At 35.0% G+C, this 15,994-nt stretch overlaps 1 protein-coding gene and 1 non-coding gene across 8 annotated transcripts in view; one reads left to right on the top strand and one right to left on the bottom strand.

Moving 5' to 3' along the window:
- Nucleotides 1-15,994, top strand: part of LOC126297890 (uncharacterized) — a 2,130,251-nt gene that overhangs the window by 2,082,083 nt on the left and 32,174 nt on the right. For 6 of the 7 annotated variants that reach the window (XM_049989191.1, XM_049989197.1, XM_049989196.1 and 3 more), the window contains 2 exons: nt 2,374-2,501; nt 15,217-15,299. In XM_049989191.1, the coding sequence (XP_049845148.1) occupies nt 2,374-2,501; nt 15,217-15,299 (211 nt within the window). Of the gene's footprint in view, nt 1-817; nt 881-2,373; nt 2,502-15,216; nt 15,300-15,994 lie in introns of all 7 variants that reach the window. The other variant, XM_049989192.1, reaches the window with a different exon arrangement.
- On the bottom strand, nt 12,803-12,921 carry LOC126300035 (U5 spliceosomal RNA). The gene has a single exon (XR_007552857.1). It is a non-coding gene; the product is annotated as a U5 spliceosomal RNA (small nuclear RNA).

Here is a 15,994-nt window from a genome sequence, read left to right as displayed (position 1 = left end):
CTAAAATACATGGAATGGAAGGAGGTTGGTGTGTAGCTGCCATGCACAAAACCTTATCTTTAGTTTTGGTTCACTTTTATGGTGAGACACAAGGTTGCTACAATAGCTTACAGACACTAACTTTAAGAAACTGTATTTTAAATAAAATTAGTAGATGCTGCTCTAATTAAGTTGACAAACACAATCAGGTGCATGAATGACAGTTCTTTGTTGCATTTCAACTAATGATTACCCCCTATGTTTTCAGGTGGATACACCACCTTCTCTGCCTCTATAGTTTAGTAGTTTATGCAGTTCTTTTACCTTCCTGTTTATTTTTTACATCACCTGTCAAATGATTTTTTTACAGCTGATTCATTTCTTAAGTAACATTGACTTAATTTTCCTTGTTATTCTATTTAAAAAATCATCTCTTTTCACTATAGTTTGCATGTTTTATTGAAACCCATGTATATCTGTTTCTCTCAGTTATTTACAGACAGCACATAGACACTGGTTTCTTTTTTGTTTTACTTGCCTTTTGCAGGGTCACATATACACTACCTCATTTCAAAAGTGAAATTCTACAACTGGTGACTGCAGCCAGGGGAAAAAGATCAAATACTATTCACTTACTTCCAACTTTCCTGAAAATTTCTTGTTTTTGGACTTTGTCATTATAGGGCAACAGGGAAGATCCCCACTGTGGAACAATCTTAATAATTACTCTCATTATGACTACACATTCAGAATAATTTCAGTCACTAAAACAGTTATAAAATTTAAGTTCTCCTGAAATTATTAAATGTGTTTTCAGTTAGTTTTTTTGTTTGCGTAGGCTCCCAAGAAATACCGCGCCAACACAGAACTGTCTTTATACATAATGGTCGATGCTGGTCAAGTATGCCATATCTATTTCTAACAGGAGTTAATTTGTAGGAAACGTTACAGTTTAACTCAGATTGTCATTGTTTCATCTAGTTACAAGAAAATAATCCACTTTGAACCGGAAATAAATGTCATAAATAGCTCCTTATACTTTTTAAGTAGAAGTAGCGACATGGGAGCAGATTAGATATGTGCTTTAAAAAAACAGCAGTTCTGATTTCAAATGCATATTTTGAGAACATGTAACTACTTATACAGAATCCTTATCTACATCATATTTTTTCTGCAGTAGTTTGAATGGTATTTACATTGACTGTAGAAAAAGCTTTTATTTGTTTGTCATGAGAATATGTTAGATGAATAGCAAACCATTATTAAGTGTACTGGTATTATGCAGTTGAAACTTAGCAAATCATTTAGCTTTTGCATGATCACAAAAGGAATGGCATGACTCCACGTAGCAATATAGCTTCACAAATTAACATTAGTAGAACTATATATTTACTTAGAAGAACTATGTATAGTGCTAATAGCAAGCATCCTTGCCATAGAAGGATGTAATTCATTGATCTATAGATATTTCAGTGTTAGGTGTGTGTGTGTGTGTGCGGGAGGGGGGGGGGGGCGAGGGGGAGGAGTATTTACATGCCACTTGAAATCATCATTTGTATGAGAAGTAAGAAGCATGTTTTGCTGCAGTCACCTTTACTGTATTATATGCTTTTTGTAATTTACATATTAGTATTAGATTCAGTTAACTGCAAGTCAGACCCCATTGTATGTAGTTTTCAAGTAGTATTGGAAAAAACTTTATGTGATAATACATTAGTATATTTTCAAATATTAGTTGCTTACTTTTATTTTTCTTATATTACTGTTTGTTTCCTGTAACAATTACATATAATGTCTGTGACAGGAATCATAGCATAAGACAAAATTCAAAGGAAGTTTCATTATGTGGTGCTTTTAAGCTGTGTGCAAAGAGGAAATTTCTCTTTAATACATGATTTCTTCTACATTTTATATGTATTATTATCAACATACTGGGTATGGTTTCTGGTGATGAAAATAATTTGATTAAGTGGTGTTTAAGAAGGAACTCTAAAAATACTTCATAATATGTCATGATTTTTTAGTCTTATAAAGAAGTATATCAAAACAGCAGCTTAATAGTAGCATTTAATGATAGCTACAAAGTTTATGAACATAGTAAAAATTTCAAAAATGGTATTACCTTTATTTAAATCTGTGCATGACTATAAATTTATAATTTATGGAGCATGCACATTTGTTGATATACTATTACAATATAGAATTTTCCTCCATATCTAGAATTCAATGAGTGCTATGTGAATCCAAACTATTAAACAGATGTTAACTTATGAAGTCTAAATGAAATTTAATTCATTAAGCTACACAGGAAGTATTCTATTTTGTGTTATGCTGTAATACTGATATATTCTGATCTATAACAGTAGATATAGTGTATCTAAATTGTTTTCATAGCTCCATCAAGCCCTGTTCACAACCGCAGGCTACTGTCTGCAAGGAACATGCGAATGAGTTCTGTTGAACTTCCAGATGAAAATGAAAAATCTCTGTCTTCTGCCAGTACATCACCATGTCCTTCTCCAGTAAGTAGCAAATGAGAGTTGTTAGTGACTATTAGCTAACCATATACTAGAGCTTCTATTCCTCTTTTCCAAATTGAAACAAAAATTAGCATAAAGAAGTGATGTTATATTTGTTTATGAAACATGTACATATATTATTGCTATTGTACCCAATGCTATTTAATTTTCCTTTTTTATTTCTTGATAATTTGCTTCTCAGCAGCAAGATGGGTTTTTTTTATGCGCTATGGCAGGTTTGATAGTTTCAAATTATCCCTGAAGTTAGTAAGAGTACAGTGTTATACTAGTCTTCTATTGACCTAAGTAACCACTTACGACAAAGAGAACATTGTTTATAAATACCTCCAGTGCTCTTACACTGCTGGTGTTATATAACTTTAGTAGTATAGGCTCCACCCTAAAACCCCAGACTATATACTGATCACAAGTGATTTTCATTATGTTGTGGACACATTAAAAATGCTTGTGTTCTGTAGCACTTATCTCTTTTGTAATTTTATAGCACTTCTGCATGCTCCAAATGTCTTGGGTATCGAAAACAAGATGGCCACCATACAGTGTGGGAAGTGGCCTTCAGATCATTTCCTGCTGTTAATGACTACATAGGCTGAGTATCAGTTGCAAGTGATATCACTTTAATTGTTGCCTCTCCCGATTCCATTCTGATGGGTGCTTATGCCACATAATACTCTACAGTTATACAATATTTATGTAATTTTTTTCTTGAATTTTCCGCAGAATATTGAATACTCCATCATTTTTCAGACAGCCTGCTAAACCAAAATGAGGGTTTCCAGCTTGAAAATATGTGGAAACACCTCATTTTACATCTGTACTCTCAAAGTAAATATTGCTCCCGGTGTTCACTGCCTGGCATTACAACATATGACATCAATATTAGTCAACCAAATACTTCATAAGCACTGTTGATTCACTGACTCTAGATATCTATGACTGATGCTATTGCTACCAATTGTATTATGTCTGACACATGTGTATTTACTCCACAGTGGAAAGTGTGTAAAAAAATCTTGCCATTCTATAGGTGAGTTCACCTTGAAAATGGCTGAAAGGTTGTCAGTTGTAATATTGGTACATTAGTTGATAATATCCTGGATGCACTCCTGAAAAATGATGAAATATTTATGTAGCTGTTTCTCAAATATTGTACCCAAAGTTTTTAGGGTATGAACAGCTGTGTAGGATTTCCATGTCATAAGATCAATGTTTTTTCTCTTTACTGCCAATTATCACCTCAACTTCCTTGCAACAAGTGGACACTTTCCCTTGTAAGACATTCATTGTAGAGCTTGCACTTGTAAATGACCATCTGATCAATTAAGATTTGTATTACTTCATCATGAGTCCCCCTTATCCTTTCAGATTTTTTCTATTTTACCCATAAGTGACTGCAAATTTCTTCTTTTTTTAATAAATATACAACCCCATTATTTTCATAGTCCCCGTAACTCTTTTCATAATCACCATTTATCTTTGTCTTGTACCCTGCCTCCATAGCTGAGGTTGGTAACTTATACCCATTTATTCACACTCAGTCCAGAGGTAGCCAGTTTGAATGATGTTGGTGGAATAAATTTTGACCACCAGTATTTGGCCAGCTTGGGGAGGAGAGGTGTTACACAGTATCAGACTTTGCACCAATATCCTGGATTATATCTAAAACCTATCTTCAGTGTCTCATGAAGTGAGGACACAGGACACTGTGATACTGATCTGGCCGTCAGATTGGCACAATAAGCCTGATAATCCTCTTGCTGCTGTTCAAGAGGAATAGGGTATGAGCTGGAACCAGTTCTTCCCCTGTCTCATCACCACAGAACCCAAACACATCTCAGCTTTGTACACACACCCATTACAGTTACATTCAGTCAACAGGTACATTTAAGACACAACTCTCACTTACAGTGAGGAAAGGAATTATGGTGTGCAAAGGGACCAAGTGATGTGGCACAGTGGTTAGCACACTAGACTCACATTCGGGCGGGCAACAGTTCAAACACAAGTTCAGCCATCCAGATTAGGTTTTCTGTGATTTACCTAAATCACTTCAGGCAAGTGCTGGGATGCCTCCTCTAAAAGGGCAAGGCCAATTTCCTTCCCCCACGCTTCCCTACCCGAGCTTGCACACCATCTATAATGACCTTGTTACTGACAGGACATTACACAGTCATCTCTGATCTTCTCCACCTCTTCTTTTGTGGGCAGAGGAAGAAAACTCTCTCTGACTAGGCAGCTCAACAATTCTTTTGAGTCTCCAAGCTGACAATGCCATATGACATATTTGTTATGTCTTTGCCATCATATTAATTGTCTATAAGAGCTGCTGACTGTGGCAAATGCCTTGTTACTGTACCTTTATTCAATTAGTTTGTGGAAAGGACTGTTTGTGAGCTTATATCCCAAGTGATCTGTTTTTCATGTTAATCTCCATAAATTATCTAAATCTTTCTATTTTTGTTCTTCTTAATTCTTCTTTTATATGTTTAATAAAGTGTGTATATGTCCATAGCTTCTGGATTTTTACCTCTGAGGTTATGCTATTTTGGAATAATTTTCTAATGACACTTGTACCAGTGTAATTTCTGCAGTGCCTCAGTCCATGCAAAAGTTGTGTCTTTATACTTGTGTCTCAAGCTGAGAACCAACATTCCCATTGCTCTCTGTATAACCTGTCAAAATTCTTGCACTTTTACATCTATATCATCACTCAGTGGTGGATTCTCTGAACAATTAAACATTAATCTCATTTATTCACAGTTAACATTCTTGATAATGTATTTTGCCCTTATCCCTGTACATTTCTGTGATAGGTCATGCTTTTCCTTTGGAATCATGTTTGATATTACTATTACTCAGTTGTAAACTCCACAGCCTATTGATATCATATTAACAATATTAACATGTATGTTTGATGTTACTCTCATATTCTATTCATAACGTCTAGCCCATGTTCCATGACTCACACTTCTAATTGTCTCCTATAATCATTAGTCTGGTAACAATACCACAACACAGATTTTTTGTTTGCATCAGTGGATCTCAATAACTCTGAAGCAATGTCATCTTGTTTTGATATAGGTCTTTCAGTATTGTGTCAAATTCTTCTTATCAAATCATCTAATCAAATTGTGCCTATGGACTATTGTTTCAGTCATGTGAATGGATTCATGATTTCCTGTCAGGAAGGTCACAATACATTGTAATTGATGGAAAATCATTGAGTGAAACAAAAGTGATATCTGGTATTACCAAAGGAAGTGTTACAGGCCCTCTGCTGTCCCTAATCTACATAAATTATTTATGAGACAATCTCAGTAGTCCTCTTAGATTGCTTCATTTGCCATCAAGTAAAGTCATCAGAAGATCAAAGCCAATTGCAAAATGACTTAGATACGAATTCCGTATTGCATGAAAAGTGGGAATTCACTCTGAATAAAGAAAAGCATGAAGTAATCTGAATGAGTACAAAAATAACTACATTAAATTTTGGTTACACAATAAACCACACAAATCTGAAGACTGGATTGGCAGTTCACTCATAAGATGCAATACGATCAACTAAAGAGATTGCCTACACTACACTACACTACACTACACTTGTCCATCCTCTGGTGGAGTATTGCTGTGCTGTATAGGATCTTTACCAGATGAGATTGACAGAGGACATTAAAAAAGTTAGAAGAAATAATGGGAGAGTGTCATGATAAGCAAGCTGAGATGACAATCATTAAGACAAAGGTGTTTTTTGTTGTGGCAAGATCTTTCCACAAAATATCAATCACAAGATTTCTCCTCTGAATGTGAAAATACTTTTTGTACCAACCTAAATAGGGAGAAATTATCATGACAATAAAATAAGAGAAATCAGGGCTTGTACAGAAAGATTTAAGCATTTATTTTTTCCATGTGCTGCTAGGGAGTGGAGCTGTACAAAAATAGTCTGGAGGTAGTTAAAAGAACCCTCTGCAAGGCAAGTATGAATTGCATAGTAGTTACATAGATGTCACTGTAGATGTTATAGTATTATACTTCCCATCTCATCTTCATCTACCTCCTCTACCCTTCCTCCAATATTATCTTCTAGTTCATTCTCCTTCTACAGTCCTACATATTCCTTCCTCTTTTCAGCCTTCTGTTTTGTGCTTAGTACTAACTTCCCATCCAAGTTCTCAAGATTAATAGAAGTGCTTCTCTTTCCTTCAAATGTATCTTAAATTTTTATACTGGACCTTCTATCTTTCCCATAATCAGGCAACATTGTACTGCACTTTCTCTATATCTCATATTATAGACATCTGTATGTGTGTCTTGCCACAAAAAAGCCATCCTGTGAAAATTCAGTATCTCTAGCAACATAATTTTCTGATGAACAGTTTAAAGAAACTAAACAAAGTGCACATTTTATAGATTTTTGGACCAAAGTAGACAAACAACCATGAAGTTTGTATGATATTTTACAGACACAAATTTGGCCCACAGAAGGTGAGACATAGGTGTCAAAACATGTCTAGGTAAATAAAAAAATTGCATTCTGTTTTGTATAAAGACAGAGTTAAAAAAAATTCACGAATCAGGAAAAAATAATATCAGGAGCTTCCACCCTGAGCAAGATGATTATAGGAATTATTTTTTAAAAGCTGTATATTTTCAAATTGTTTACAAAACAACTTAATTCCCTTCAAAATACTCTTCATTACAACTAATACATATGTCCCATCAGTCTCCCACCGTTCGAAACATTTTTTGTGGTCATCTTTAGAAATGACAGACAAACACTGTTCTCCAGTTTGTCCAATACATCTGTCGCCATAAGCAACTGCAGTATATTATATGCTCAGATTCACTCAGCTCTCTCCTCAACCTCTTTATCCCATCCACCTTCTGCTCCTCTGGATTCAGGACTGCCCCCACTTGCTCCACTTGAGGGGTGTCTCTGTGGCATTCCTCTGGATCACAGGGCACATTGGCATCCATAGAAATGAGGCAACCAATATAGCCTTCGTTGGCTTGCTGTTTGCATGGTTCCCTTAGCCAATCTACAGAGCATTTTTTGTCATCATGTTGCTCTTTTATGGCACACACATTGGTCTATGCTTCCCAATAATGAATTACAGGACATAAAACCTCTCCCCTGTGCTTGGACCTCTTTCTCCTAGCCTCATCGTTGGGAGGAGGTAATTTTAACTAGACTCCAGATAGGGCACTGTCTTTTTAGCCATCGACATCTTTTAAGTGGTGATCCTCCCCCGCTTTGTCCTTGCTGCTCTCAACCCTGGATGGTGAGACACCTTTTTTTTTCAGTGTCCCTATTTTAATCTGCTACGTGTCCCATTTCAGCTGTTGCCTGATATATCTTCCCTCCTAGTAGATGACACGCACCCAGCTGATCGTGTCCTTGAGATTATCAGTGTCAGTGAGAAGACATCAGTCATTTGAAGCTCTTTTTTTGGGGACAACAACCCCCACCTTCAATAGTAGTTTTCTAAGACTTCCTTCCGTTTTTGGTTTTCCTCCTTTTTAAGTTTCACTCCCATTGCTGCTGATTTAAAATTCGGTTCTTTACCCTTCCCTAAGCCACAGAATGGTCACTTATGACTGTAGAAGTTTTGCACCCTAAAACCACAACAACAAAAACTCCTCCCTGATTTTTTCCTTGATTTCTTCAATGTTGTCAACTTGGTGCCTTTCATGATCCTTTCCATGTGTGAAAATAAGAAAAAGTGGCACAGAGCCAGTCAGGTGAGTAAGGTGCATGGAGTAGTAGAACCATGCCATTTTTAGCCAAAAGCTGTCTAACAGAGATGGCTCTGTATGCAGGTGCACTGTCATGGTGGAAGAACCAGCCTCCTGTCTGCCACAAATCAGGTCTTTTTTGATGAACACTGTTGCATAATCTTCTTAAAACTTCCAAATAAAAGGTTTGATTGGTGGTCTGACATGGGGGAACAAACTTTGAATGAACTACACCCTTGACATCAAAAAAGGAAAAAAATAGCATAGTTTTAATGCTTGATTTGACTTAAAGACATTTTTTGGACAGGGTGATGACATCTTCCATTGGCTTGACTTTTGCATTGTTTCTGGGATATAACCATAGCATAATGACTCATCAACTTTGATAGAAACTCTGGATCAGTTTCAGGCTGTTGTTTCAAAGAACAACTCCTTTCAGCTCAATGTTGCTTTTAATTGTCAGTCAGATCCCAAGGAACAAACTTGGCAGTAACCCTTTTCATTCCCAAATCTTTCATTAAAGACAATTTGTAACTCAGATCTGTGATTGGTTATATTTTACCCAGTAGTATGTCTAACACTACATTATACACTGTATTTGCACTACTCATTTCAAAAATTTTGTACTACGCTATACTGTACAAACTTTGAAATTTTTAGGTGTCCTTATTGATGAGAATTTAAATTGAAAGAAGCATGTTTTGGAACTCCTAGAACAGCTAAGTTCAGCCACATTTACTCTTCAAATCATAGAAAATTTTTGGGGGAGACAAATCAGTAAATTGATATATTTTGTGAATTTTTATTCACTAACATTGTATGGAATAATGTTCTGGGGAAACTCAACTTGAAGAAAGAAAGTGTTCATTGCTCAAAAATGTGTTGTAAGAATAATATGTGATGCTCATCCTTGATCACCTTGTAGAGATCTGTTCAAAGAGCTAGGCATTCTGACAATTGCCTCACTGTATGCCAATTCCCTCATGAATTTGTTGTAAGTAATCCACTGCAGTTCAAAGGGAACAATGATGTGCATAATTACAATACCAGAAGGAAAAAATGATATTCATTACTGAACATTATGCACATGGAAAGCTGCACAATGCTGCGACCAGAATTTTTGATCACTTTCCCAATGATATAAAATGTCTGACAGACGGCAATGCTAAATTTGAAAATGGAGAGAAAAAGTATCTCTTTGACAACTCTCTATTCTGCAGAAGAATTTCTATTTTTGTAAAGTGTGGTGGGTAGGAATTACACTCTCAAAAAAAAAAAAAAAAATGTAAATGGTCAGCATGTGGTCATATTTATATATGAATTAATGTGTAATTAAATTAGATTAGATTCGAGGTATTTTTCATTCCAATAGATCCATTGTGAGGAGATCCTCCAGGATGCAAAATATGTCAGAAAACAAGAATACACAATAAATATTTACAAAGAAAAACAAATACGCCAATGTACCTTCCAGAGATCTCTATATGACTTCACACAACTACATTCCTCTACCCTTGCCCCTGTACCTTCTATGTTTCTTTCCTTTATGTCTTTTTTCTCCATTTGTTCCTGTACACCTCCATGTTTTACCCTCTTCCAACCTCTCTGTTGACTCCACTGATCATTTGCATCAACTGTATTTGCTTTCAGAATGTCAGGACCTGGTGCATCTCTTGAAGGATGCATCTCTGTTACATTCCTCTGAACATCACAAAAGTAAAATCATCATCTCATTAACTTGCTCATACTTAACTGGAAGAATGCAGAAAGTTGAAATAAGTGGTTCGTGTAATGTTAAAACAACAGCTGATTCCTCAAACTGGGGTGCTATCAAGCACGGGGTCCCACAGGGTTCGGTCTTAGGTCCTTTACTGTTCTTGATATACATTAATGACTTACCATTCCACATTGATGAAGATGCAAAGTTAGTTCTTTTTGCTGATGATACAAGTCTAGTAATAACATCCAAAAACCAAGAACTAAGTGATGTAATTGTAAATGATGTTTTTCACAAAATTATTAAGTGGTTCTCAGCAAACAGACTCTCTTTAAATTTTGATAAAACACAGTATATACAGTTCCGTACAGTAAATGGCACAACTCCAGTAATAAATATAGAATTTGAACAGAAGTCTGTAGCTAAGGTAGAATTTTCAAAATTTTTAGGTGTGTCCATTGATGAGAGGTTAAACTGGAAGCAACACATTGATGGTCTGCTGAAACGTCTGAGTTCAGCTACGTATGCTATTAGGGTTATTGCAAATTTTGGTGATAAGAATCTCAGTAAATTAGCTTACTATGCCTACTTTCATTCACTGCTTTCATATGGCATCATATTCTGGGGTAATTCATCATTGAGTAGAAAAGTATTCATTGCACAAAAACGTGTAATCAGAATAATTGCTGGAGCCCACCCACAGTCATCCTGCAGACATCTATTTAAGGATCTAGGGATCCTCACAGTAACCTCACAGTATATATATTCCCTTATGAAATTTGTTGATAATAATCCAACCCAATTCAAAAGTAATAGCAGTGTGCATACCTATAACACCCGGAGAAAGGATGATCTTCACTATGCAGGGTTAAATCTGACTTTGGCACAGAAAGGGGTAAATTATGCTGCCACAAAAGTCTTTTGGCACCTACCAAACAGCATCAAAAGCCTGACAGATAGCCAACTAACATTTAAAAATAAATTAAAAGAATTTCTAGATGACAACTCCTTCTACTCATTGGCTGAATTTTTAGATATAAACTAAGTAAAAAAAAAAAACTTAATCATTAGTGTCATGCAATATTTTGTGTAATGTAATTTCTTGTACAGACATCTTTTATTAACCTGACACGTTCCACATCATTACGAAGTGTCGTATTCATGATCTATGGAACAAGTATTAATCTAATCTAATCTAATCTGTATTTTTAATATATAAATATGCAGCACACACTTTATAGGTCATACATATGCAATAATAATGTGCATAAGCAATTAATATTGACTTTTGTACATATGGCTTTCAAGGTATGCATACAGCTATAGATAATTTCTTACAAGAAACCAATGCAAACACCTTACTGCAGCACACCCACAATGTTAAAAATGGTACTTAACATACCTGTCATCACACTGTCACATAAATACACATAAACTGTGACAAGCAATATGACTTGACATTGTTTACTTGCTTAACAAAATATGCAAATTTACCTGATTAGAAACACCTTTTTATGTGCATTTTCATTCAGAACATATCCAGGACCTTCATCAAAATCATATGTATCCTAATCATCCTCCGATATGTACAGCTTGTTCCTGGAAAGCATTTTCTAGACATGAACCACTGCACATGTTATGACAACAGGCATTTATGTTAAGGGCAGGTGACATTGTTTACATGCACAGATCCTGCCAAAGTCACCACTAGCTAGGATCTGAATTTGGAGATTGAGCTGCTCTCTATCGGCTTATCATGAAACTTTCAACTAATAGGACTAAGACACACCACTTACTATATTTTCCATGCAATAACTTTCCCATTGAGTGTTGCTTACCATCATTTACAGCCCATGTCTTCAATTCTTAGGCTACTGTAATAATCCATCATCAAACAGAAAAATCGTTTTACAGTACTTGTTTGCAATGATTGTGTTACTGCACTGAATCTCTACATAATCAGATAGTACTAATATCTGCATGATTTTATATTATTACTAACATATATGCATAGTTGATTCTACTAAGAAATACATCAGTGGAGTAGGAGGGGTTTGAAACCAATAAAACCTTTAGGCTTCTCTTAAACTGAACTTTAATGTGAATGTAAAATTACTCATTCCATGTCATTACAATTAACTGTACAAATGATCCCTGAAACATGAAACTAACTAAATAACGTTCATTGCATTTATCTACACCCCAAAAATACACCTATAACACAGCACTTGCATATCAACAAGGAAAGAGGCCAATGTGCAAGGACCTGCATGGTTAGCCAAATGTGTTAACTCAGCGCTTCTGGGACTCACGAAGGCAAGCTTGACCTAGATCGAATCCACTGCATGGACTAATGAAGAGGGCTGGTGAACTGGCCAGCCCAGATGTGGTTTCTAGGCGATTTCCCACATCCCACTAGGTGGATACCAGGCTGGTACCCATATCCTGCCTCAAGGTGTGCAGAAGAAGAACACCCTTCCCGACAGATTGCTGAAGCCATCACATGGAATGTCCTAGCCAACAATGCCATATGGAATTTATATTTTTATTAATGTATCTGATTTCTGTGCACTTTTTCCTATTTATAATGTATGATTTAATTATACCATAGCAATTCCCTTGAATCCCATACATATAAAGTTCGTCCATTAACTTGGAATTCGTTCTGAAAATATTTTTACAGCTGATAACACAGCAGATCCACCATGGCTAGAACAGTTCCTTAACATATGACCTTTACTTTTGAATTTAAAACACACTAAACCTGTTTTGCAATAAAAAGTTTTAGATGGTGCTGAGCCACAGTCATAAAGCATTTTTTTTTAAGAATACACTGCCATTTGACTGTATAATATGAAAAAATTGTTACAGACTCATTTAGTGTTCCCCTCCATGGAAATCTTTAATAAAAGGTAAGAGATTTATTCATCTGAAGGGAAACCAGAGAGTTTTTCAGTCTTTTGAAATGTGATCCAGTTTACCACAAGAAAAACATTTTTCACATGATGGTTACTTGAATTTTTCCCTATTAAAACACTAACCATTTTGTTTTTGCCTGCTGATTGCTTCCCTTGAATTTTGAAAACATTGCAGTAGCTACATTCATAGCAAAGGTTTATTCAGTGTTCTAAATTATACAAACATTATTCATGATGATACAAAAGTAAGTAACAGAACACTTCAAAAGACTTACACAGTTGTGTATTTAATAAGCACTTGCAACATGCTCTATGGAACATAGGTATCATTACATGCCAGTATATTATCAATTAAATATGAACTTATAATTTATATACTCTTTAACAAAAACAGATAAATCTTAAGTTCTAAATAATGGAATTTCTCTGAAATTACTAATTCAATTTTTAAGTGTGATACATGATAGAAGTCATCTCTTGTAGAACTAAAATACTAGCTTCAGGAATTACTTTAACTCCATTTGAAAAAGTGAAGTTGATACAGGTATTTATGTAATTAAAATAGCTGTGAAAAGATGCTATAAATCATTGAATAAGGACTTTTTCACTATTCATTTGGGTGAAAACAGAATTATGATAACTTAAACACTTTAAGAAATGTCTGATATAAACATTTTAGCCAAAAAGCTTCATGTAGATGAAGTAAAATAGGGCTTCTGTACACGTGTTACTTACTGATGTAACAGATTACAGCAACACTTTATATTATTGATGAAACTGAATGATTTAAGTGTAGCAATATTTCTGAAACTGCACAGACTGCAACAGCAGAAAACTCTTTCATTTGTAAATCAGTATGATAGTTGGGCCTACACAAGTGTAAAATGAGAAATAACAGATAATGATTATGGATCAATTAACTGACCATTCATTCACATATCAATTTTAGTATATCCCACAACTGTCAGAGAAGTCAGTACCTATTCAGCCATAAGACACAAGGCAGCAGCTCAGATGTCTTCAAAAGAACTGGAACAAGTGAAACAGATCTGCAATTAGAGATTACTTGCACGCATATTTATAAGCAGGCACTACCACTGCATATTGCAGTATTTCTAGGAACTTGCCATGATTCATTGACTCCCCATAAATAAAGCTCAAGCAGGAGACTGTTCAGACATAGCACAATTTTAATAACTTTTTGGACACCATTGTAACTAAAAGAATGGCTGAAATTTTTTACTGATTTGATATTTGTTATTCATTCTTTCCTGGTTGTGTTGTTCACATATGATTCTGTTAATCATGTCTTTATGAGTAAATCCAACACACCTGTGTTTGGTTACTTCCATTTAATACTGTGCTTTGTGTCACCAAGAATAAATATTCAGCAAAGTTTATGGCCAAATATCTTCTCTTGTTTGCACATGTATCATTGATAAATTCAAGTTATTTAATATCAGTTGCACAACTGTTTGTATTTATTTATGATTAAAGCATGAATATTTAATCTCTTAACCACCTTTAGTTGTAATTGACTTCCATCAAATCTGCAAAATTCACCATCCACCACATTTTGTCATTTAAATGACATCTCAAGACCACTTGACTAAATAGGCTATTCCAGCTGCCTTCTTTTACCCTTTACAGTAATAAATGCCTCCTTGATTTCAGATATGTAGTTATCTGCTTTGCACATACGATGCAACCAATGACACTACATCCGGTTTGCATGTTGTAGTTTTGGGGAGCACTGATCCAGTACCAGCACATCTACAGTTCATATAATGTATTCTGTCTTCTTAAATTACTGCGGTTTTTGTGGTTTTTCAACAAACTATGGAGATTAGTGGACTTTGTTGAATGGAAATTTTCACTTAAAGGATATTTTGAAGTTTTACACTTTTTTACAAGTATCGAATTTATTACATCTTGCATAATTGTCCAATTCTGCCTTATGGGCCGTTTTCAAATGCAGTAGGTTTTGATGTGTTGGTTGCACATTAATTTTGTTGCTAAACAGTAGATATACAGATGTAGCTGATCTGAAAGTAAACACATAATGTATCCACAAGTGTCAGAACTGAAACCAGAAAGTGTACTGCATGCAGTTGCAGAGTTAAGTAAGGAGACTGGTAACATTGAAACTTTTGTTGTATTAGGAAGAGGTACAGGTGGAACGATTGTATTCTGTGGAATATTGTTATGCCAGTTACAGTAACTACTCAGATATTGAATGCAATTTTTATAATGTAAAATTACCAGCTGTTTAACCTAACCTCAGCTTGATTTCATGCAAAACTATGCACAACTCTCTTTGTTCCAGAAATCTCACCGACTCCTGCCAACAAACTTGTATGTTGTACTGTATAATTTCAAGTCTCGTCATCCTGATGAACTGGATCTTAAGTAAGTACTCTTCAGAAAGAGTAATTTTGCTTATTGACTTACCATTATCATAGCATTACAATAATTTACACATTAGGTCTAAATGCAGAAAATTATATGTAATACATTGCCAATTGTTGCTTGTAAAAACTGCTACTTTAAAAACTATTTCCTGATAGAAATTCAGATTTTTTCCTTGGAACAGCCACCACAATGAAACATTGCTATACTGTTAATTAAAAGTGTTTAAGTCATTGAGAATGTTTTGCATAGTTTTATTTGGAATATCTGGCATTTTTAAGCCTTCTTGATTATTTTAATAATTCATTAGGTTTTAGCTGTACCTAACCTTCATGTTTTTCAAGAATTTTGTTAACTGTAGGACTAAAAAAAATCGTCATCCACATGATAATTATGATAGTTTCATTGTATATTTCCACTATTTTGCAAGGAAAAATGGTAATGAGTGTCTCTGAAAACCATATAGAACCAGTATTTATCCTTTCTGAGATAACTGAAAGCTGTTTTAAATGCCAGCCAGTTTCCTACACCATAGTAGGATTGGTAACCTGTTGTGTTTCTGGTGTTCCCATATTTTTGTCCACCCACTGTGCACTAGCTGCACTTTTAGTGTTAAGAACTGTTTTTTTGCATGTAAAATTAATTTTTCTTGTAAAGAACGCTATCACAGAAAGATTACTTAACTTTCAGTGTGA

This window comes from Schistocerca gregaria, chromosome X (genome assembly GCF_023897955.1).
Source record: "Schistocerca gregaria isolate iqSchGreg1 chromosome X, iqSchGreg1.2, whole genome shotgun sequence".
In the NCBI taxonomy this organism is placed as follows: Eukaryota; Metazoa; Arthropoda; class Insecta; order Orthoptera; family Acrididae; genus Schistocerca; species Schistocerca gregaria.
This window is presented reverse-complemented; position numbering and strand designations above follow the sequence as displayed.